General features: G+C 45.3%; 1 protein-coding gene across 2 annotated transcripts in view; it reads left to right on the top strand.

The window, feature by feature from the left end:
• LOC125456288 (roquin-1) overlaps nucleotides 1-24,603 on the top strand; it is an 85,914-nt gene that overhangs the window by 56,451 nt on the left and 4,860 nt on the right. For both annotated transcript variants that reach the window (XM_059648231.1, XM_059648230.1), the window contains exons 2-7: nucleotides 3,231-3,557; nucleotides 6,408-6,528; nucleotides 14,125-14,364; nucleotides 15,882-16,057; nucleotides 18,635-18,835; nucleotides 21,613-21,745. In XM_059648231.1, coding sequence (XP_059504214.1) covers nucleotides 3,327-3,557; nucleotides 6,408-6,528; nucleotides 14,125-14,364; nucleotides 15,882-16,057; nucleotides 18,635-18,835; nucleotides 21,613-21,745 — 1,102 coding nt within the window. In that variant the 5' untranslated portion in view covers nucleotides 3,231-3,326. The remainder of the gene's footprint in view (nucleotides 1-3,230; nucleotides 3,558-6,407; nucleotides 6,529-14,124; nucleotides 14,365-15,881; nucleotides 16,058-18,634; nucleotides 18,836-21,612; nucleotides 21,746-24,603) is intronic.

Below are 24,603 nucleotides of genomic sequence, written 5' to 3'. Positions count from 1 at the left end.
CAATAATCTCAGGCAACATTCTGCTTAGGGATTGTTACATGTTCTGGCAGGATGTCTTTTAGATACTCTGGTCATTACCTCATTGCTGTTTGTCGATTTATCAAATGCTCACAGCAGTTAACTACAAAGGCAGTTCATTGGCAATTCCTGAGGTTGTGAAATGTGTCATGGGAATCCTGATTTTTATATAGTAGATGTAAAACTGAACAGCAAAGGTGCAGGCCCATCACGTTTGCTGACCATGGTGCCATTCTGAATGAATCGCATTTGCTTGTACATGGTCTGTATCTCTCTGTTCCCTATTTTTTTTCCCGTTTCTGTCTAAATACCTCATACTTTGCTAACGGATCTGTTTCTACCACCTCCCTGGTCAGTGCTTTCCAGGCACTTACCACCCTCTGTGTTTTCAAAAAAAAATATTACTTCACATATCTCCCTTAAGCTTTTCCCCTCTTCCCCTAAATCTATGCCCCCTAGTATTGACACTTCCACACTAGGAAAAGGATTCAGAACATCCACCTCCATCAATTTTATATACTTCTATCAGATCACCTCTTAGCATGTGATACTGTAGTGAAAACAACCCAAATGTGTCCAAACTCTCCAATAATAGACTCCAATCCAGGGAACATCCTGGTAAACCAAGTTTTACGGTCTCTTCAAAGCCTTCACTTCCCTTTGTGCCGGGACTTAGAACCACGCACAATACTCCAAATGCAGCTTAACTAAAGTTTTTACACAGCTGCACCATGACTTGCCAGGTTTTGTACTCAATGCCCTGACCAATGAAACATAGCATGCCTTAAGCCTCCTTTACCACCTTACTCACTTGTGTTGCCACTTACAGGGAGCTGTGGACTTGAGGGCCAAGATCCTTCTGTATATCCATGTTCCTAAGGGTCATGCTATTGACTGTGTTTACTTTCCTGCTATATTTGACCTCCCAAAATGCATCACTTCATATTTGTCTGGATTAAACTCCATCTGCCATTTCTTCTCCTAACTGATTTATATCCTTCTGTATCCTTTGATAACCTTCCTCATTCTTCATAATCCAGTTTTTGTCATCTGTAAATTGACTAATCCGACCACCTACGTCTCCGTCTAAATTACACATTAAACAATAGAGATCCCAACACTGATCCTGGTGGGCCACCACTAGAACCAGACGTCCAGTCAGAAAAATATTCCTCTACAACTGCCCTCTGATTCCTATGACCAAGCCAACTTTGTACCCAATTGGCCAATTTACTGTGGATCCCATGTGACTTAATCTTCTGGACCAGCCTACCATGAAAGACCTCGTCAAATGCTTTCATAAAGTCCATGTAGACAGCATCCACTGCCCCATCCTCATCAGTCATCTTTGTCATTTCCTCAAAAAATGTAATCAAGTTTGAGATTCAAGACCTTCCCTGCACAAAGCCACGCTGACTGCCCATCCTGGGCCTCCTGCAGTGCCACAACGATGTTACCCGAAGGTTGCAGGTACAGCAACTCATATTCCACTTGGGAACCCTGCAGCCCAATGGTGTCAATGTGGATTTCACAAGCTTCAAAATCTCCCCTCCACCTACTGCATCCCAAAACCAGCCCAGCTCATCCCCGCCTCCCTAACCTGTTCTTCCTCTCACCTATCCTCCCCTTCCACGTCAAGCCACACCTCCATTTCCTACCTACTAACCTCATCCCGCCCCCTTGATCTGTCCATCCTCCCCGGTCTGACCTATCCCCTCCCCACCTACACTCACCTCTCCTAGCCGCACCTCTGCCCCTTTAATTTGTCTGTCTCCTCTCCACCTGTCTTCTCTTCTATCCATCTTTGATCTGCCTCCCCCTCTCTCCCTATTTATTTCAGAACCCTCTTCCCCCACCCCCTTTTCTGATGAAGGGTCTCGGCCTGAAACGTCGGCTGTTGTGCTCTGAAGATGCGGCTTGGCCTGCTGTGTTCATCCAGCTCCACATTTTGTTATCTCTGACTATCCCTAATAAGTATTCTTTTCCAGTGTGAGTAAATCCTGTCCCTGAGTTTCTTTCAAGAATTTCCCTACCGATGGTATGAAGGTTACCAGCCTATAATCTCCTGGATTGTTCTGGTTACTTTTTTTTAAACAAAGAAACAACGTTAGGGAATAGCCAGCCTTTTGGGACCTTTCCTGTAGCTAAAGAGGCTGCAGAAATCTGTGAAGGCCCCAGTAATCTCCTCCCATGCTTCCTTTCGGTATCCTGGATTAGATCCCAACAGGCTTAACTACCTTTTAATGTTTTTTTAAACACCCAGCACCACCACCTTTTAATACTGACATGCCCTAGAATATCAATACATCCTTCCATAAACTTACCATCATCCATGTCCTTCCCTTCAGTGAATCCTAATGCAAAATACTTCTTGAGGGCCGAGCTCATTTCCTCTGGCTCCGTGTATAAATTCTCTCCTTCATTCTGAGTGGACTTACCATTTCCCTAGTTACTCTCACTCCTAATATGTACAAACGGCTTTGGAATTCTCCTTGGTCCTACTTGCCGAGGATATTTCATGGTCCCTTCTAACGTTCCTTGCTGCTTGTCAGGGCTCTTTTCTGCTGCGATGAAAATTTCCTAAAACTTAAATATGCTTCCTTTTCCTTTTTTGTTTTTGACTAAATTTTCAATATCTCTTCCAAGGCTCCCTTACCTTTCATCTTCATGGGAATGTGCTGCTCCTGAACTCTAATCAAACTAGCCTGTAAAAGATTCCCGTATATCAGATGCGGGTTACCATCAAACGGCAAGTCACAATATGATTTTTCCAATTCCTGTCTCATCCAATTGTAATTAACCTTCCCCCAGTTTTGCACTCTTCACCAGACGACCAATCTTACCCTTGTCTATCTTAAAACTTAAAAGTTATGATCACTATTCCTAAAATGCTCTCTACTGAAATATATAGTGGTGATATGGTGGTGATATTTAATTTTTCTGATCTGCATAAATGAGAGACTGCATGTGAGAGCACTTAACTGCCAGACAGGTACCGGGGTTTGACATGACATTTTAGAAATCTGTGGAAGTACAATATCTGAGACAGGTTAGGGGCAGTTAGGCTTATGTCATTAGGTAAAATGGCACACACACCATCCTTTCAGGCAATGTTCAGTTGGGTGAGTGAATGACGTGCCCTTTTGAACTGCCAAATTACTTCACTAGCACCTTTTGGATTAACCTTTGACCTGTTTGCCTTTTGATTCCAGATGATGTATTGTGCAATGAGCTCTGAGACGATGTCAACGCGACCCTATAACTGACAGCTTGATTCCACTGGAATCTCCCCATTTGTCACTGCCACAATGCCTGTACAGGCTCCGCAATGGACAGACTTCCTCTCCTGCCCAATCTGCTGCCAGACGTTTGATGAGAACATACGCAAGCCCATCAGCTTAGGCTGTGGTCACACAGTCTGCAAGATGTGTCTCAACAAACTTCATCGCAAAGCCTGTCCTTTTGATCAAACCACTATCAACACAGATATAGACATGTTACCTGTGAACTCTGCACTGTTACAACTGGTGGGAGCCCAGGTAAGAATTCCTTGAATTACTTTTTCCTCTTTTATGTTTTCCTGCTTTTACTGAACTTGCCAAATGAGGTGGTTTTTTTAAGTACGTGACCTTAACCCTAGCAGCCCTATGGTGCCATCACTGCAGTCTGATACATAGACACACTTGTAGCACTCCATTATGTATAAATTGGATGGGTCCTTAGCATCCTGTAAGTAGCCCTTTTTAAAACTTCTCCAAGGGTCCTTGAATTAATAGAAGTGTAAAATGAAAATTAAAAAAAACTCAATGTGTTATTGTCTCGACTTTTCTCCTGCTTTTGTTTTTACATGCTACTATGCCCTTGAGAGTATTGTTTACTTCCTGGAGTTGCCAGGAAAATCTGAAAGTTCTACCACCACCAGCTAAGGTGTCAGCAATGCCTTCACCCCCCAAAATCATTATTGCACCTTCAAGCTCTCACTGCCATTATATTGTCAAGAGTGTCCCAGCAGCAGTCCCCATGTGACAGATTGTGGTCGGTGTATGGGGCACTCCCTGTGTGCAACCACATTTAATCCTGTTCTCCATTAGGGAAAAGCACTGTTCTGTGCAGAGACATTAGGAACTGCCAGTGCTAGAGTGTGAAGTAACAAGGTGTTGAGCTGAATGAACACAATAGGCTGGCAGCATCAGAGGAGCAAGAAAGCTGACGTTTCATGTCTGTAAATGGGGGAGGGAAAAGGGGCTCTGAAATAAATAGAGAGAGGGGGAGGTGATGATCGAGAGTGAATAGTGGAGCAGATAGGTGGAGAGAAGACTGACAGGTCAAGGAGACAGGATGAGGCCAGTAAAGGTGACTGTAGGTCGGAAGTTGGGAAGGGGATTGTTCAGTGAGGAGGGAGGGGCGGGTAGGTGGGAGGGAAGATAGACAAGTCAAGGAGGTGAGGACGAGGGAGGGGCTGGTCTTGAGATGAGGTCGGGGAGGGGGAGATTTTAAAGCTTGTAAAATCCACATTGAGACCACTGGGTTGTAGGGTTCCCAGGCAGAATATGACGTGCTGTTCCTTCAGTTTTCGGGTGGCATCATTGTGTCACTGGAGGAGGCCCAGAATGTACATGTTGTCCAGGGAGTGGGAGTGGGAGGGGGGAGTTGAAGTGGTTCGTGACTGGGAGGTGTCATTTGTCATGAACTGAGCATAGGTGTTCCACAAAGTGGTCTCCAGGCCTCCGCTTGGTTTCCTCGATGTAGAGGTGGCCACATTGGGAACAGCAGATACAATGTACCACATTAAACAGATGTTCACCTGCACATTCGCTAATGTAGAAGGGTTCCTTGGGGCCTGGGATGGAGATGAGGGGGGAAGTGCCGGAGGCAGGTGTCGTGCCTCCTGCAGTTGAAGCGGGGTAAGGTCCCGGGGGTGGTGGGGCTAGTGGGGACTGTGGAGCAAACGTGGGAATCACGGAAAGAGCGGTCCCTCCTGAAGGCAGTTAAGGGTGGGGAGGGAAATATATCCTTGGTAGTGGGGTCACATTGCATGTGACAGAAGTGGCGGACAATGATGCATTGAATCCCGAGGTTGATGCGGTGATATGTGAGGAACTATTTTGTGTGCAGATTTTTCCCATATGTTGCTGTGGAAAAATCTGACAAACTCGCTTTCCCCTTTAATATTAGAAAATTATGTCAATTATCTCTCTCCCTGGAAAATAGCTCTGTGGTATCTGCAAGCTAAGATCACTGTGGGTGTGAGACTGAAACTGAAACTGAACCACGTGATGGTGATTGTACATTCTGTGAATGGCCCTGTTGCATATAGTGTCACAGCAGTGTTCAGCGAGAGTTAGTTTCAGTGCCTGTGACACGTTTATCTGAAGGAGTTGTTATTTTCAGAGTTGCAATTGCTGAGTCATTACAACATGCTGCACAATTTTTTTTTGCTTTCTTCATGTAGCCTCTTCAGTGACCACTTTGCTGGTCTTGTGGGACTTTAGTTTTCTCAATTCCTACTGCACTTTATGCAGAAACTTTTAATTATCTAGCTAATGCCAGCTTTATCTTGTGGCCCCTTCGTTGCAACCTGCCATTCATTTAGCTGCTGGCTGCCCTGCATCCAAATTGCGTTTGCCAGTTTTGGTTCTGCAACTCTTGATATTGATACCTAACAAAGTTTTGGAAATTTCTCTTGGCCCCTGCATATATTGACAGCTTTTTAGAGGAGAGATTTAAAGATTGTTGCCTTTTTCTGAAGAATATTACTTGATTCCACCCTGGAATGGCCTGGTTCAATTTTAAGTTAGCACCCGTTGTTGTGGACCCACCCCTCTCTGTGATTAGAGAAAATGGTTTCTCTCTGTCTGCCCTGAGAACTCCCTCAATCAGCTTAAACATCTCAATTAGTCCACACCTTAAATTACCCTGAAGACCACAGAACCTGCTCAGACCACAGGCTGCTGTGAGCATGTAGGCATACTGGTATGTACCAAGTGAAACTAGGGTCACATCATCCGGTGTTCTGCAGTTCAGTGTGTTTGGGTACTTGTCACGTTTATTGTGGACGTACCCATCTCATGACATTATTTCACATAGTGCAACAGTGCTTGTCCTCCTGAGGTACTTCACAAAAAAAAACCTGACAGACCCACTGAAGTCATGAAAGGCACTGTATACGCCTAGACTGTTTAAAATTGTGATTTAACTGGAGGCCTCAACCAAGCAGAATGTTAGTTTGTTAGTGTGTTATGATAAAACCATTATTTTCTCCTCTTGTGAATGGTGCTAAAGTTCTGTAATATTACATTTTAATTAAATTTTATTAGTATATTCTCATTTTGGTATATATTGTATAGTGAACAACTTTTTAAAAAAAAAATTGTTCTAATTATGTGCAGATTCCAGAGCCGCAGTCTGTCACCTTGTGTACAGGAGCAGAAAATACCAAACACTACGAAGAGGCAAAAAAATGTGTGGAGGAGTTGGCACTGTACCTCAAACCACTCAGCAGTACCAGAGGTACCTAAAATTCATTGAGACATTCTCACTGTACACTAACAAAGGGGTTTATTTGTTGGCAGCTTTTTGAGTATGTAATTTAGTCTGAAATCTAAACGTGTGCTTCAGGTGTTTTGCATAGAGAGTAGTAGGTGCTTCAGAATGAGTTACAGGTTGGAATCTTAACCAAGGTTTAGGAAGATTGGACAGTTTTTTTTGTAGAAAACGCCAATTGAACTTAAAATATTTACCCTGTTTTTCTCTCTCAGATGCTGAAAGTCTCTGGCATTTTCTGTTTTTATTTTAATTTTTCAGTATCGGCAGTATTTTGTTTTTTTGAGGGATTTGAAAACTTGATAAAAACAATAACCAATATCCAGGAGTGAGTTACAGACTGGAATCTGTTTAGAGGTTGAGTGAAATATATATATAGAATAACATCTGCAGAAGTGAGTTACAGGCTCGAATGTAATTGATGGATATGAGGGAATTATACGTAAGAATCAGATATCTGGGTATGTGCTACAGTCTCAAATCTAATCTAAGGGTTTGAGTGGCTTCTGTGCAGATTGACAAGATATCCAGGACCGAGTTACAGACTGATATATAATTGAGGATTTCGGGGTTGTTTAAACATAGAATAAAGGGCGGCACGGTGGCTCAGTGGTTAGCACTGCAGCCTTTCAGCACCAGGGATCCGGGTTCAATTCCAGCCTCAGGCAACTGTCTGTGCGGAGTTTGCGCATTCTCCCCGTGTCTGTGTGGGTTTCCTCTGGGTGCTCTGGTTTCCTCCCGCAGTCCAAAAGATGTGCAGGTTAGGTGGATTGGCCATGCTAAATTGCCCATAGTGTCCAGGAGTGTGTGGGTTATAGGGGGATGGGTCTAGGTGGGATGCTTCAAGGGGCAGTGTGGACTTGTTGGGCTGAAGGGCCTGTTTCCACATTGCAGGGAATCTAAAATAACAGGTACTTGGGAGTGACTTACAGGCTGCAGGATAATTGAGAGTTTCGAGTGGTTTATATGCAAAGTAACAGCTCAGTGAGCTGCAGGTTGGAATCTAATCAAAGGTTTGGGTGTAGATACTTTCTAATAAAGCTATGTTTCATCTCTAGAACTAATCTTTTCTTACTTGTATCTGTGTATGTATTTGATGGAGTGGGTGTTTTGTTGTATTTATTGTTCATGTGTTTTGTAAATGAACTTCTAGTCTGTCTTCTTGATTTCAACTTACGAAAAAGTCCTCTAAAATACAACACTGAAAAGTTTAAAACACTGCTCTAGATGTATCTTCTTGTGGTCAGCCAAGATGTAAAGAAGTGGGGGAAAAGTTATCCACCACCTCTCTCTAACCGAAGCAGGTTCTGTCAAGTCACACCAATACCTGCTTGATGATGTCCAGTTTGAGTTTTTCTCAGTTTCCCATTATAGTTATAACTACAGTGGAATTGAACCTAAACTGTCCTTAACAGTTAGCCGTCCACAGTGCCAGGGACCTGCGTTTTATTCTAGCCTCAGACGACTGTCTGTACAGAGTTTGCATGTTCTTCCTATGTTTGCATTGGTCTCCGCTAGTGCTCCAGTTTTCTCTCTCAGTGCAAAGATGTGCAGGTTAGGTGGATTGGCCATGCTAAATTGCCCGTAGTGTCCATTAGCTGTGATAAATACAGGGTTACAGGAATAGGGCAGGGGACTAGGTCTGGGTGCTAGGTCTAGTTATTACATACCACTGGAGCAGGCGGGACTTGCACCTGAACAAGAGCCCCAAAACTTTAGTGTATGGATAGAAGACAAGGTACATGGTGGGTGGATGGGAGTAATGATCTAGAATCTAATAAATAGGTTTAAATATTTTATATATTGAATAATAGATATGGGGGAATGTGTTACAGACTCAAGTCTATTCAAAAATGTTTGAATGGTGTATGTATAGAATTATACTTTCTGGGGTTGTGTTTCAGACTGGAATCTAATAAAAAAATGGCGTGGTTTATATATACAATAACATGGCCTGGAGTGAGTTACAGACTGGACTATAATAGAGGGGTTTGGGTGGTTTATATGTAGCATAACGGATACCCTGGAGCAAGTTACAGAATGAAATCTAAATATGGGGATGGGAGGAGTTCCACACCCAGTGATTTAGTAGAACAATAATCTGTATCTGGCATCATTCTGTCATGACTGGCTGCTTTATAAGGAACTGAGCTGCAAACAGCAGTGGGGGAGCCTGTGAACAGTATACCATATGTCTGACAAATTGGAATAATAATAACCTATTCTGTCATCTGAAATTCTGCGTGAGTCATGCCTTTTATGGAGACTCTCTGACCCTGGAGATGTGGGGAAATCACTGTCTGCAGAGTTTATACCTTACCGCAGTACCTTTTCTTATGTTGCTGATTAAACTAGCTTCCATTTGCAGACCAGATGTTTTGCATACTAATGTGAGTGTGTGCCCAGACTCTGCCTCAGGTGTTACTTTACTGAGATTTAGCTGTTAACTCTGTATAACTGTCTATGATGTGCTGCGGGTGGTCACCACATTATCTTCCCCTGTTGCAACACTTGAAATCCCACGTTACTGGACACCTGTACATCGACTAACCTCTTTTTCAAATTAATTTGCGGTTCAAGTTATTGTTACTCACAATAATCATAGAATCCTACAGTGCAGAAAGAGGCCATTTGGCCCATTGACTCTGTACTGACCCTCCAAAGACCATCCCACCTAGACCCCAAGCTCCACGTGGGGTTTTTAAACCATGGCTAACCCTCCTAACCTGCACATCTTTGAGATTGTGGGTGAAAACCGGAGCACCTGGGGGAAGCCCATACAGCCATAGGGAGCACAGAACATAGAATATAGAACATTACAGCACAATACAGGCCCTTTGGCCCTCGATGTTGTGCCGACCTGTCATACCGATCTCAAGCCCATCTAACGTACGCTATTCCATGTACGTCCATATGCTTATCCAATGATGACTTAAATGTACTTAAAGTTGGCGAATCTACTACTGTTGCAGGCAAAGCGTTCCTTTCCTTTACTCTCTGAGTAAAGAAACTACCTCTGACATCTGTCCTATATCTTTCACCCCTCAATTTAAAGCTACACCCCCTCGTGCTCGCCGTCACCATCCTAGGAAAAAGGCTCTCCCTATCCACCCTATCTAACCCTCTGATTATTTTATATGTTTCAATTAAGTCACCTCTCAACCTTCTTCTCTCTAATGAAAACAGCCTCAAGTCCCTCAGCCTTTCCTCGTAAGACCTTCCCTCCATACCAAGCAACATCCTAGTAAATCTCCTCTGCACCCTTTCCAAAGCTTCCACATCCTTCTTATAATGCGGTGACCAGAACTGTACACAATACTCCAAGTGCGGCCGCACCAGAGTTTTGCATAGCTGCAGCATAACCTCTTGGTTCCGGAACTCGATCCCTCTATTAATAAAAGCTAAAACACTGTATGCCTTCTTAACAGCGCTGTCAACCTGGGTGGCAACTTTCAAGGATCTGTGTACATAGACACCGAGATCTGTCTGCTCATCTACACTACTAAGAATCTTACCATTAGCCCTGTACTTTGCCTTCTGGTTACTCCTACCAAAGTGCATCACCTCAGACTTGTCTGCATTAAACTCCATTTGCCATCTCTCAGCCCAGCTCTGCAGCTTATCTGTGAATGTGCAAACTCCTCACAGGGTCATCCAAGGCTGGCATCGAACCCAGGTCCATTGCACTGTGAGACAGCAGTGCAAGCCACTGTGCCATCCCAAACTTAGATTTAAAGGTGGGCAGTTTCTTGAGCTGGAAAATCCTAATTGTAAAACTCGTAGGGGATAATTATCAGTGAAGAAAGACATTGATCCGAAGATTTCTGTAAAGGCCAGCAGAAATGTATTTGCCTTGGCTCTATTCTGTCATCCAGTCCATCTCTGTGGGCTTACAAGTGCCAAGTGATCTGGGTACCTGATTCACAGGTCATAACCAGAAACCATGTCTGATTATCCTGCTACACTCCCACTGAGAACTTTGCTTGCATTGTCCCTCCTCTTAGTCTGGTAGGAGGTTCCCAATTGCCTGGAAGGTATGCAGCTCACAGATCGCTCACCCCAAGAACTGTTCCGTACCCCCGAAACACCAGAAAGGGGTAATAGGCAAACTGTCCTATTTAGAGCAGGCAAAGAAATGTAGGCCCTGGCGCTGTACTGTAACTGTCAATGCTTCATGATGCCCCCGTGCTTCAACCCATAAACACAGAATGCTGCCAGTGTGGAGCATAGTGCCCACATGCAGTTGACAACACACAGTGCCCTCCGCTCAGCAAGCCATTCAGGAAGAAAATGCCTGGAGCTAGCAGCCCAAATTTCAGGCCTGTAGGTGGCTCCAGGCATCTCCTTATGTCAAGGTTAGTAGGAACTGCCGATGCTGGAGTCTGAGATAACAACGTGTAGAGCTGGATGAACACAGCAGGCCAAGCAGCGTCCGAGGAGCACGAAAGCTGACGTTTTGGGCCTAGACCCTTCATCAGAGAGGGGGATGGGGAGAGGGAACTGGAATAGATAGGGAGAGAGGGGGAGGCGGACCGAAGATGGAGTGAAAACAAGATAGGTAGAGAGGAGAGTATAGGTGAGGAGGTAGGGAGGGGATAGGTCAGCCCAGTGAAGATGGAAAGGTCAAAGAGGCAGGATGAGGTGGTAGGTAGGAAATGGAGGTGCGCCTTGAGGTGGGAGGAAGGGATGGGTGAGAGGAAGAACAGGTTAGGGAAGCAGAAACAGACTGGGCTGGTTTTGGGATGCAGTGGGGGGAGGGGAGGAGCTGGGCTGGTTTTGTGATGCAGTGGGGGGAGGGGAAGAACTGGGCTAGTTTTGGGATGCAGTGGGGGAAGGGGAGATTTTGAAGCTTGTGAAGTCCACATTACCATTGGGCTGCAGGGTTCCCAAGCAGAATATGAGTTACTGTTCCTGCAACCTTCGGGTGGCATCATTGTGGCACTGCAGGAGGCCCATGATGGACATGTCGTCTGAGGAATGGGAGGGGGAGTTGAAATGGCTCTCGACTGGGAGGTGCAGTTGTTTGTTGTGAACCGAGCGGAGGTGTTCCGCAAGGCGGTCCCCAAGCCTCCGCTTGGTTTCCCCATTGTAGAGGAAGCCACACTGGGTGCAATGGATACAATATACCACATTGGCAGATGTGCAGGTGAACATCTGCTTGATATGGAAGGTCATTTGGGGCCTGGGATAGGGGTGAGGGAGGAGGTGTGGGGGCAAGTGTAGCATTTCCTGCAGTTGCAGGGGAAGGTGCCGGGTGTGGTGAGGTTGGAGGGCAGTGTGGAGCGGACAAGGGAGTCGCGGAGGGAGTAGTCTCTCCAGAAGGCAGACAAGGGTGGGGATGGAAAAATGTCTTGGGTTGTGGGGTCGGATTGTAGATGGCGGAAGTGTCGGGGGATGATACGTTGTATCCGGAGGTTGGTGGGGTGGTATGTGAGAACGAGGGGGATCCTCTGGGGGCGGTTGTGGCAGGGGCGGGGTGTGAGGGATGTGTTGCGGGAAATGCGGTCAAGGGCATTGTCGACTACTACGGGGGGAAAGTTGCGGTCCTTGAAGAACGTAGACATCTGGGATATGCGGGAGTGGAATGCCTCATCCTGGGAGCAGATGCGGCGGAGGTGGAGGAATTGGGAATAGGGGATGGAATTTTTGCAGGAGGGTGGGTGGGAGGAGGTGTATTCTAGGTAGCCGTGGGAGTCAGTGGGCTTGAAATGGACATCAGTTTCTAGCTGGTTACCTGAAATGGACACTGAGAGGTCCAGGAAGGTGAGGGATGTGTTGGAGATGGCCCAGGTGAACTTGAAGTTGGGGCGGAAGGTGTTGGTAAAGTGGATGAACTGTTCGAGCTCCTCTGGGGAGCAAGAGGCAGCGCCGATACAGTCATCAGTGTAACGGTGGAAGAGTTGGGGTTTGGGGCCAGTGGAAGTGCGGAAGAGGGACTGTTCCACGTAACCTACAAAGAGGCAGTCGTAGCTTGGGCCCATGCGGTACCCATGGCCACCCCCTTTGTCTGTAGGAAGTGGGAGGAATCGAAAGAGAAGTTGTTGAGGGTGAGAACAAGTTCGGCTAGGAGGATGAGGGTGTCGCTGGAGGGGGATTGGTCGGGTCTGCGGGACAGGAAGAAGTGGAGGGCCTTGAGGCCGTCTGCATGAGGAATACAGGTATATAGGGACTGGATGTCCATAGTGAAAATGAGGTGTTTGGGGCCAGGGAATTGGAAGTCCTGGAGGAGGTGGAGGGCGTGGGGATGATGTGTCAGGTCTGGATTCTTGTTCAGAAATGGGAGAGGGAAAGAGGGCTCTGAAATAAATAGAGAATAAATCCAGTACAGGTGAGTGTAGGTAGGGAGTTGGGATGGGGGTTGCTTTAGTGAGGACGGAGGGGCGGGTAGTTGGGAGGGAAGACATTATGTCAGGTGCCTGAGCAGCTATTTCGTGGGATGTTGATGGTGTCTGGGCCATCATCTCTTGAGTGGCCTTGGGAAGGCAGTGTGAGCTGCTGCAGTCTGTGTGCTGTCGCTACAGCCACAATGCTGTTAAGAAGTGACCTTGTCAATCCTGTAGAATCCTTACTGCTTCTGAAAATATTCAAAAAGATTGAAGATGACCTTGACGTCCCCTGGTTATCAGAGCTGTGTGTTTGCAGACTGTCTTTTACTGAGCAGGTTCATGTTGCATGAATCATGAGCTCTTCAACAGTGTCTTATCCTGTTGCTGTTCAATCTGTCCATGCTTAACCCTCCATATCAGAGTTCCAATTCTAACTATTTATCTATCCCCTGCTCCTTTCAGTCTACCATTGGTGGCCCTGCCTAAAGCTGCTAGGCCTGGCTCTGGAATTCCTGCCCTTTAACACACTCCTCTTAAGGTGACCTTTAAAATTTAACCCTTTGAAAGAGGTTTCAGCGTGCCCTGGGACATGTTACAGTGTGACAGATATAAATGCAAGTTGTTGTTTGAACAAACCCACAATCTGATTATTTCATAACACCCTGTGGCCGTGGGAATGACGTAGACTTACTGAAGTGAGTTGACAAAGGGTGTGGAAAACAGGTTAAACCCAGCCTGAAACAAAAGAAGTCAGTTCAGAGCAGGAATTCCAGCCCTCAAAGTGGTGAGAAGGGAAATCCCACACTTTTACTGCGGCTGACTGTTTCATTCGTAATTTCTACTTAACTATTGCTTGTTTAAAAATTATGTCACTGAGACAGAAATTCTTCCTTTTTACAGCCCGTCCCTGATACAGTTAGTGACTGCCAATTGCCATGTTTGTCTGCAGGATATGTGACTCCCTTTTCTCCAGTGCTCTCGGGTTGTAAACTTGGCACTAATGCAGTGGAATACTGGGAAAATAGACAGGATGCTGAACTGTACCCCATGGAAGCTGGCTGACTTTCTTGGCCTGCTCCTGTTTGATGTCTGTATCCGTGATGGTCAGCGATATTTGGTAGTGCGGGAGCTGTGGACCTGGTTTCAGCCTGCGCCAGCTGCTCAGGTCTAGCCCTGCCCTCTTACACTGTTGCGCTGTCCCATGGCCTGTACTGAGCTGTAGTGTTTTGTATTGCAGGTGTGGTGCTCAGCAGCGCTGCACAGAGCGTGCTGAGCAGGCCCATGCAGAGGAAGCTGGTTACACTGGTTCACTGTCAGCTGGTGGAAGAGGAAGGCCGGATTCGGGCAATGAGAGCTGCTCGCTCACTGGGGGAGCGGACAGTCACTGAACTCATCCTTCAGCATCAAAACCCACAGCAACTCTCATCCAATCTCTGGGCAGCTGTCCGAGCCAGGGGCTGCCAGTTTCTTGGACCAGGTAGGGTTACTGAATGGCTGTGGTACAGCAAGGTGATAGTTAGTACTCCTAGATGTGTTAACTTGTTGGGGTTTTGGATCTCTTTCTTCAAACACATGATTTTCTTTTGTGATCAGGGTTGCTTCCCAGAAGTGCTAGAGAATGGAACAATTCTAAAGCAGGGGTTAGATACCGAGTAAACTTTCCATTTCACTGTTGATAGAATGAATGGCCTAGTTCTGCTACTGTATCTTGCAGTCTTCACTGTCCTACCAATGTACTCACAGGACAGACAACATCAGGCCAGATAGAGAGTAAAGCTCTCTTTACTCTTTTTAAGCTATAACGCTTCACTGTCTTCCATCAAACTTTCCCAAAACTGAGACCATAGGGGTTAAATACAGAGTAACGCTTCCCCTTTTAAAGCTGAAAGTAAACTAAAGTGAATAAGTAAAGGTCCCCTAACACTGTCCTGCCAAACGCTCCCAGGACACTGACAGCATGAGGCTAGATGCAGAGTAAAGCTCTTTCAACACTGTCCCCATCTCTCACTTGAGGACAGGGTTAGATGCAAAGCCCCTCTCTCGAACTGAAAGTAAAGCCCCCTTTTAATCTTTTAAACTACAAGTAAAGCTAACTCGACACTTAATTTTTTTTATTCATTCATGAGATGAGGGCATTGCTGGCTAGGCAGCATTTATTACCCATCCCTAACTGCCCAGAGGACAGTTAAGAGTCAACCATATTGCTTTGGGTCTAGAGTCACACGTAGGCCAGACCAAGTAAAGATGGCTGTTTCCTTCCCTAGAGAAGATTAGCGAACCAGATGGGTTTTTCTGACAATTGACAATGGATTCACGGTCATCATTAGGTTCTTAATTCCAGATACCTTATTGAATTCTAATTCCACCATCTGCCATAGTGGGATTTGAGCTCAGGTCCCCAGAACATTACCACAGAACTGTTAATCCAGAGAGTCGTGTAATACCTCTAGGCTGTTGCCTCACCTGTAGAAATAGAAAATAAAGGTACCTGTGCTGCTTGAAGCCAAAACAAAAATGCAAAGTAAAGCCCTAACGAGACTCTACCCATTGATCGCTTCCAGGACAGGGATAGCATGGGGTTAGTCACAAAATAAAGCACTGTCCACACTGTCCCAATTGTATGCTTTCTCTCAAAATTCAAAGAGCATTAAAGTTAGAACAATTATTTGAAAGCATCGTTCTTCCCATCCTCTGTATGATATGACTGTGTCATTTATGTTAAATTTTATTCTCTATATCCTAATGAAGGCATTATTGGAATTGGTCAGTCAGAAACAGTATATTAGGAAATAAATTAAAATCATTGTACCGGGACTGGGGGTAGCAGGGGTCAACTCCGGACTGGGAAGAGGAGGAGGCTGGGCTGGAACTGGAGTGCAGTGTTGGACATGTGTAACTATTTGTTACGGACCAGATCTCAAATGGTGTGCTGTCAGTCAGATTGCAAGTGTTTGATTTTCTGTAATCTTGATTAATGACCTCTTTGGCTCCTAGCTATGCAGGAAGAAGCCCTCAAACTGGTCCTGCTTGCACTGGAAGATGGCTCCGCACTCTCTAGAAAAGTCTTGGTGTTATTTGTCGTCCAGAGGTTGGAGCCTCGATTTCCTCAAGCCTCAAAGACCAGTATTGGGCATGTGGTGCAGTTGCTGTACAGAGCCTCCTGTTTCAAAGTAGGTTTGAGTTTGGGATGGAATATGCAGACTGAAGGCCATTGATTTTGTTTAAGGACATCAGCCAAATTACATAATTAACTTATGTATTCTTGATTTACGAAGTACATTGTCTAAAAGGTTTGCTGATGACGGATCTCATTCATATTGCATTTAATATAGTCATAGAGCATAGAAACAGACCCTTTGGTCCAACTAGTCCACACCAAACATGATGCCAAACTAAAGTAGCCAAATCTTCCTGCTCTGGGCCCTTTATCCCACCAAACTTATCTTTTATTCATATACTCATCTAAATGTCTTTTAAATATTGTAATTGTACACACATCCACCACTCAGGAAGCTCATTCCACTTGTGAACTGTCCTCTGTTTTAAAAAAAAATTTGCCCTCCTGTCTTTTTTAAATTGCTCTTCTCTCACGTTAAAATTGTGTCCCCTTGTCTTGAGATCCCCAATGCTAGAGAAAAGGTAACCGCCATTACCTCTATCTGTACCCCTCATTATTTTATAAACTTCAACCTCCTACAGTCCAGTGGAAAATGTCCCAGCCTATCCAGCCTTTCTTTATAACTCAAACCTTCCATATCCGGCAACACCCTGGTAAGTCTCTCCTGGACCCTGTCCAGCTTAATAATATCCTTCCTACAACTAGGTGATTGGAACTGAACACAGTATTTTAGAACAGGCCTCACCAATGTGTTGTACAACCCCAACATGACTTCCCAACTCTCTCATACCCAAAGGAAAGTGTGCCAAATGTCTTTTTAACCGCCCTGTCTACATGTGATGCAAACTTCAAAGAATGTGACTAAACACCTAGGTCCCTCTGTTCTGCAGCATTACCCAACATGTACACAGATGACTCAACTTCTCCAATAGCCAGGATTTGTCACCCTGTGTGTCTGTTGCCAAGTATTGGGGGTTAAAAATTTCCTTTTGATTTAACATTGGGAAGAACATAGCATTTGTCTTGATCCCAGTCGCCCTGACTACCTCTACTCCCCATGACCACTATGTGATGTAGTTCCACACTGTTGTCAACCTTAAGGTCTGCTATTTCACTAGGTAAGCTTCAGACCTTGCATCCAGTCCATCATTAAAACCTTCAGGTTGCACTTCCATGGCATCTCCCCTCCTCTTGGCCAAACCTACTGAGCTTTTCTAGCAACTTTCTGTTTTTGTTCCCAATTTACAGCATCTGCAGTTCTTTTGGTTTTTATCGTGTATTTCATTAATTCCAAAGGTAATGTCTAATGCTTACCTGCAGAGCTTCCTGGCTTCTATTCTTCATAAATTTGAACTCATCAAAACTCTGCTGCCTGTATCCTGACTCTTGCCAAATCCATTTATTTATCATGGCAGTTTGTCACTGGCCCATGTTGATTCTGCTGCAGAACCAATGCATGTTTTGAAATAATAGTCTATGTTTGAGTTCTGATCCTTGTTTCAAATCTCTGCATGGTCCCATCCCTGAATGTTTCTGCAATGTCTTTCCAACCCTCTAAGATCTCTGCGTTCCTCCGGTTCTTGCCCTCTGTTTTTAATCCCTGCAGCAGTAGTGACCGTGACTTCTACTGATAATGCCCTAAGTTTTGGAATTCCCTCTTTAAGCATCTGCATCTGTCTCTTTTCTCCACCTTTTTAAGATGCTATTTAAAATCTGACCCTTGAACCATGCTATTGGTCATCTGTTCCAGTGTTGACCTTGACAGGCTCAAAAGCAGCTTTCAAAATAGAATTAGATTGTCTGTCTTTTTTTTTCTTAAATATTAATGTGCAGGGTTACAAGGAGAAGGTGGGAAAAAGCATACAAGTGAAATGTTTATTCAAGGAACTAGTGCAGACATGATGGGCAGAACAGCCTTACTCCCTCCATTGTGATGATTCTGTGGTTGATGGCCTGAATAACTTTTGACTGCTAATGCTTCTGTCAAATGATTTGGATTGTCCTGCCATGTCCCTGGTGCTATACAATGTAAATGAGTGTATCAAACAATGAGAAGGATAGTAGCTGACTACAGGAGGGTGCCAAAAGACTGGTAAAATGGTCAGGTTCATGGCAGATAGAAGGTACATGAAAGATGTAATAGAGGTGTTTAAATGAGGCATGGAGAGCTCAAAGAGGAAACAAAGAGAGCTGGTGACCAGTGGCACATGAATTAAAGAAAATTCTCAAAACAGGAGAGGCAGGATGAGAATTTCTTTTCTACAGCATGTTGTGATCCAGAATGCCCTGCTGAAAGGGTAATCCAAGCAGATTCCTGAACAACTTTCATGAATGAATTGGTGAAATAGATTAAAAGAGGACATGAGAGAGCAAGTTGGACTAACTAGGGAGTTTTACCAAAGGCACAGGTATAATTGATCCCCTCTATGCTGTATGATTCCATTTGAGCTGAACAAATTTCTTTGCTGTTTCTGACCTGTTTTTCGTTGTTACTTCGTTCCTGGTATTGTGTTCAACAGTTGCATGTTGATTTATTTCAGCCTGTGTTTAATGGTTGCTTTGTTTCTCAGCCTGTAATTACAGTTGTTTAGTTCCTGAGCCTATGTTTGACAGTTATTCACTGTTGCAGGTCACGAAGCGAGATGAAGATTCCTCTCTGATGCAACTGAAAGAGGAGTTTCGGACATATGAAGCACTACGGCGGGAGCATGACTCTCAGATTGTGCAGATTGCCATGGAAGCTGGCCTTCGCATTGCTCCTGACCAGTGGTCCTCTCTCCTTTACGGAGACCTGTCACACAAATCTCACATGCAGTCCATCATTGACAAGGTACGGCAGTTTAAGCTTTATGTTTATCCAGACCCAAACAAACTGCTAAGGCAACCATCCCCCTCTGAGAGAAAAGCCTGTGATAGGGGAGAGTGTATGTGGGATGGGAAGGGGATTAAATGAGTTGGTAGAGTCTGTGATAGGGGAGAGTGTGCATGGGTGGGGCTGTTCTTGCAAATGCAAGATTTTTTTCTTGTAGTGTATAAAATGACATCCCAGCAGCTCGTGTGGTTGTTATATCAAACAGCATCTCTTCCACCCTCCTCTCCCTCTCCCCCCTCCTCCCTCTCCCTCTCCCCCCTCTCCCTCTCCCCCCTCTCCCTCTCCCCCCCTCTCCCTCTCCCCCCCTCTCCCTCTCCCCCCTCTCCCTCCCCCTCTCTCTGTGTGTGTGTGTGTGTGTGTGTGTGTGTGTGTGTGTGTGTAAAATTCACCTCAGTCCATGTGTACCATTAGGCTGAAAGTAACTAATGGGTTCTATTAAGGTCTAATAGAGACTAATGGGTGAATCTGTTAGGTTAAACTAGTTTACTAGTTCAACTAATACATCTCACTAACCTTTCTGCTCATTGGAGACTGGTGGTGGTTTAAAGTTCTATTTCGGATTCCATGGTGCCAGCCTCTCAAACCCAAGTCCAGTGGTGAAGATATGTGGACTGGGTTTGAGATTCCCAGTCCAATGAGTGGACCAAAGCCCCTGATATTAATACTGTTCAGAATCTAATGTTGTGGGCTGTATCACCATTTCATATACTTGCCAGTACTTTCCCAGGTGTTCTGTTGTGCAAGTAGCTCCAGATATCTCTTGACTTAATTCTACAACCCAGTGGACTTTACTAGCTACAAAATCTCCCCACTCCCGATCTCATCCCAACACTAGCTCCCCCTTTCACCCTGCCTCCTTGACCTGTGAGTCGTCTCTCCCATCTCACTGACCAATCCCCACCACTGCCTACCTGCACTCATCTATCGCCATCCAACCTACCTTCCCCAGCACCCCCCTCATCCCCACCTCCTTGACCTGCCTGTCTTCTCTCCCACCTATCTGGTCCACGGTCTACCTGCTATCACCACACCACCACCACGCCCCGGCCCGCCTCTATTTGTTTCAGAGCCCCCTTCCCCTCCTCCATTTCTGAAGAAGGATCCTGACCTGAAATGTCAGCTTTCCTGCTCCTCTGCTGTTTGGCTTGCTGCTGTGTTCCTCCAGCTCCATGCCTTGTTATCTTATTATGAATTGCTGACGCTGGAGACTATCTCTGTACAATAGTCCATTTTTCAGGCCAGTGCCCAGGTCAGTGCAGTTATCTTCCAGCTGAAACAAGCTGCTTTTGCACTGGGCCTGCTTTCTGTACAATTATTCCTTCAATTACGCGTTATCATTTCCAATTAATCCACAGTGCCTGTGACCTCACTGCTTCTGGTGACCTCCCCTCTACTGTCTCCAGCCTTTATCCCCCAGTCCGCACTGCCCAATTCTACCCACTCCCCAAGATCCACAAACCCAACTACCCCAGCCGACCCATTCTTTCTACCTTGACTCCATTCTCCTCCCCTTTGGTCCAGGCGCTCTCCACGTACATCCAGAACACAAACCACACTCTCCACCTCTTCGGAAACTTTTAGTTCCCTGATCTCAGCGCTTCATCTTTACTAAGGACGTGCAATCCCCTCTAAACAGCCCTTCCAAGTGGGGCAGAACTTAACCTGCATCTCCTCCAAACGAGTCTGTTGCATCCGGTGCTCCCGGTGTGGTCTTTGTACATTGGTGAGACCAAATGTACACTAGGTGACCGTTCTGCTGAGCATCTTTGCCTGGCTGTAATGGCCAGCCTGACCTCCTGGTCACTGCCCATTTCACCTGTGCGCATGCGCACACATCAGGTGATGCAGATTGCACATTTGAGGAGCAACACCTTTTATCATCCATCTGCATCCCAGAGGACCCAACGTTGAGTTCTCTAATTCCGAACAACCTTCCCACCCATCCCCTGGCTCCCTTTCGAGACCCCAACCTCTCTTACATTCCACCTACTAACCAGCACCACCCACCACTTCTGGCCACCAACTTATGCCTCCCGTCAACAGACTAGGTCATACCTAGCACCGATATCCACCTATCCCCACCATGCTAAAGAAGGGTATTACCTGAAACGTTGACTGCTCCTTTCCAGCAAATGCCTCCTGGGTTGCTGTATTCCTCCAGCCACCTGTTTTGTCTATCTTGATTTTCAGCATCTGCAGTTTTTTTTTGTTTCCAACAGTTAATAATCTTGTTTGGAGATATCATTTCTTTTAAACCCAACACTACACCATGTAGTGTACACCTCTCTGATGAAGGGTCTAGGCCCGAAACGTCAGCTTTTGTGCTCCTGAGATGCTGCTTGGCCTGCTGTGTTCATCCAGCCTCACATTTTATTATCTCTACTGCACCATGTAGAGTGGCCCCAAAGCAGGATTAAATTGTGAACAATAAATTAACTCTACTTAGTTTGCAGGTCTTTTTTATGCTAAGCTCATACCCCTGAAAGATGCATATTGATAGAGAGTTGATCATATTCTTTCAAAAGACAGGCCTAGCAGGCATCTGTCTGATTCTGTACTCTGTGCTCCTTAACTGTGCTCTGTATGTGCTCTGCTGATGGAGCCAGTTTACTCCCAGATTGTTTCATCTTTTTCTCACTTGATGTCTTGTGATGTCAGCTGGGTGATGTGGAGCTGTGGGGGATTTCATGAACGTCATTTATGATAGCTCTTTGCTGTCTGTTCCTCACTCGCAGTTGCAGACACCTGCCTCCTTCGCACAGAGTGTTCAGGAGCTGACAATTGCCCTTCAACGAACTGGAGACCCTGCCAATCTAAACCGCCTTCGTCCGCACCTCGAGTTACTGGCCAACATCGACCCCAGTCCAGGTACTGGAAACAGTGGTTCATTCGAATGGGCTTTAAAAACTAGTTCCCTCACATGTTGTCCCAGCTCTGATTTCGGGTAAACTGGGGAATCAAAAATAGCCATCAACAACAACTTACATTGATGTAGAGCCTTTAAAATAAGGAAATGCCTAAGCTGCATCCCATGTTAACAAACTTTGACATTGACATTGACTCACAAGGCAGTTATCAGGTAGGTGATGATTGCAAATCTGAGTCTTATGGATCATTTCAAAAGAGGAAATAAGTAGTGAGGTGGAGAGTTTTGTGGAGGGAATTCCAGAGTTTGCAGCCTGGGCAGCTGAACACATAGAAATAGCTGCCAGTGGTGTAGCCACATTAAAATTGAGGTGCTTGAGGCTAAATTTAGCACAAAAGCTGAGGTACCAGAGAACTGAACGCTGGATAAGATTATAAGAGACTTGAGAGGTTTGGGGTCGTGATGGTTGTCTATTGAGTGCACTGAAAATTTCAGATCAAGGTCGAGTATTTTAAAACTGAGGCACTGCTGGATAAGTAAATTTGTAGATGGCACAAAGATGGACTGGATGTTTGACATTGAGGATGAAGGTTACAGGAAGATGTAAGCAGATTGTGCAAATGGACAGTTTGGTGACCGGTGGGAATTAACCCTGATAAATGTGAGGTGATGCACAATGGAATAAGTAACCAGTTTGTTCACAGAACCCTGAAGGTGGCAGGTTACTAGGGTATTTCAGAAGACATATGGGAGACTTGCCTTTACCAGTTGAGGCATAGATTATAAGAGCAGGGAGGTCATGTTTGAGCTGTACAAGACCTTGGCTTTGTGCAGTTCTGGCCGTCACACAGGAAGGATGTGATTACACTAAAGGGGGCTACAAAGGAGATTCACCCAGGATGGTGCCTGGGATGGAGCAGCTCAGATGTGAAGAGAGGCTGGATAAGCTCGAGTTGCTTTCTTCAGAGCTGCGAAGGTTGACAGGGGAACCTGTTAGCAGTGTAAAAGATTGAGGGGCATGGACAGGTGCATAGAAAGCAGCTATTCCCTTAGTCAGATGGTCAGTAACAAGGGGGTGTCATTTTGAAGTGAAAGGCAAGAGGTTTGGAGGGGTCTTAAGGAAAACTCCTCCATTCAGAGGAATGCACTGCCTGGGAGGCTAGTTGAGGCAGAAACCTCAACCTTCCTAAAACGTACTTAGATGAGCACTTGAAGTGTCATAGCATTCAAGGCTGTGGGCCTAGTGTAGGAAAGTGGGGCTAGTGTAGTTAGTTGTGTATCATTTTAGCTCCACAGACTCAATGGGCCAAAAGTCAGTTTGGTACTTCAGTTTCAGTATAGCTCAGCAAGTGTAAAAATGATGAGTGAAAAGAACTTGGTTCCAGTTAGGATATGGGCAGTAGACATGGCCAGCCTGAGACAGTCTCTATGAGCTTTGGAAGTAGGAAGCTACCCCATGTATCCAGTTATAAATCTCAGTATTTTCTAGAGAATTTTACAATGAAAATTCAATTTCTTGTGCAAGGAAGTCAGTCGACAGGAAAATCACAACACGATCACAGTCTGCCATAAATGTGGCCGTGATCCAGTGCCCTCCCTGCCACCTCAGTTCCCAAGAGCCACAGATGACAACTAACAGGGATGGCTGGCTCATGTGGTGTACCTTTCTCAGTCCGTATTTAGACTCTCACTCTCCCTCTCCCTTTACCTTCATGTACACACACAACCTTCCTTTAAAATCTACTTGGTGTTTTAGCCACATGATCTTTTGGCTTGTTGCATTTTTGTGTGATAGTCAATTCACTATGAAATACCTTGAGGATATTTCACTCTGAAAGGAGCTGTATCATAAGAGCTAGTAGCAAAAGCAGGCAATTCGTCTCCTTGAGACTGCTCCGCCATTTAATATGAAGTTGGTTGATCTGCTCTCGGCCTCACCTTCCACTTTCCTGCCCATTCCCTATAACCCTGGAACCAAATACAGATTAAAAGTCTGTCTATCTCCTCCTTCAGTTTACTGAGTGTGCTTGTGTTCTCCACATTCAAGGCTAGTGAATTCTAGATTCCCGTCCCTTTTGAGAGAAGTGATTCCTTCTCCCCTCTTTTAAATCTGCTACCCCTTATCCTATAACTATGTCCTCTCGCTCTAGATTGGCCCACAAAGGGGATCATCATCTATCTGTTTTGTCATTCCCCTTCAGCAGTTACCTGCTAAAGGAAGTATATTAAACCTGAAAGGGTTCAGAAAAGACTTACAAGAATGTTGCTGGGTTTGGAGGGATTGAGTGTAGGGAGAGGCCGAACAGGCTGGGGCTGTTTTCCCTGGAGCATCAGAGGCTAAGGGGTGACCTTACAGAAGTTTATAAAATCATGAGGGGCATGGATAAAGTAAATACCCAAGGCCTTTTCCCCAGGGTAGGGGAGTCCACTACTAGAGGACATAAGTTGAAGGTGAGAGGGACAAGATGTAATGGGGATCTAAGGGGCAACTTTTTCACACAGAGGGTGGTGGGTGTATGGAATGAGTTGCCAGAGGCAGTGGTGGAAGTTGGTTCAATGGCACCATTTAAAAGGCATCTGGATGGCTACATGAATAGGAAGGGTTTAGAAGGTGTTGGGCTACATGCTGGCAAATGGGACTAGATTAATTTAGGATATCTGTTTAGCATGGACAACTTGAACCGAAGGATCTGTTTCTGTGCTGTACGACTGTGACTGTATCTTGTACGTCTCCCCTCGTTTTTCTAAACTGTAGAGAGTATAGGCCTAAATGCTTCAAATTTTCCTCAAGGCAAACCTTTCATCTCTGGAGCTAGTATAGTGCACCTTCTCTGAACTGCCTCGAGTACAATGATAGTTA

This window comes from Stegostoma tigrinum, chromosome 8 (assembly GCF_030684315.1).
Source record: "Stegostoma tigrinum isolate sSteTig4 chromosome 8, sSteTig4.hap1, whole genome shotgun sequence".
Lineage (NCBI taxonomy): Eukaryota > Metazoa > Chordata > Chondrichthyes > Orectolobiformes > Stegostomatidae > Stegostoma > Stegostoma tigrinum.
This window is presented reverse-complemented; position numbering and strand designations above follow the sequence as displayed.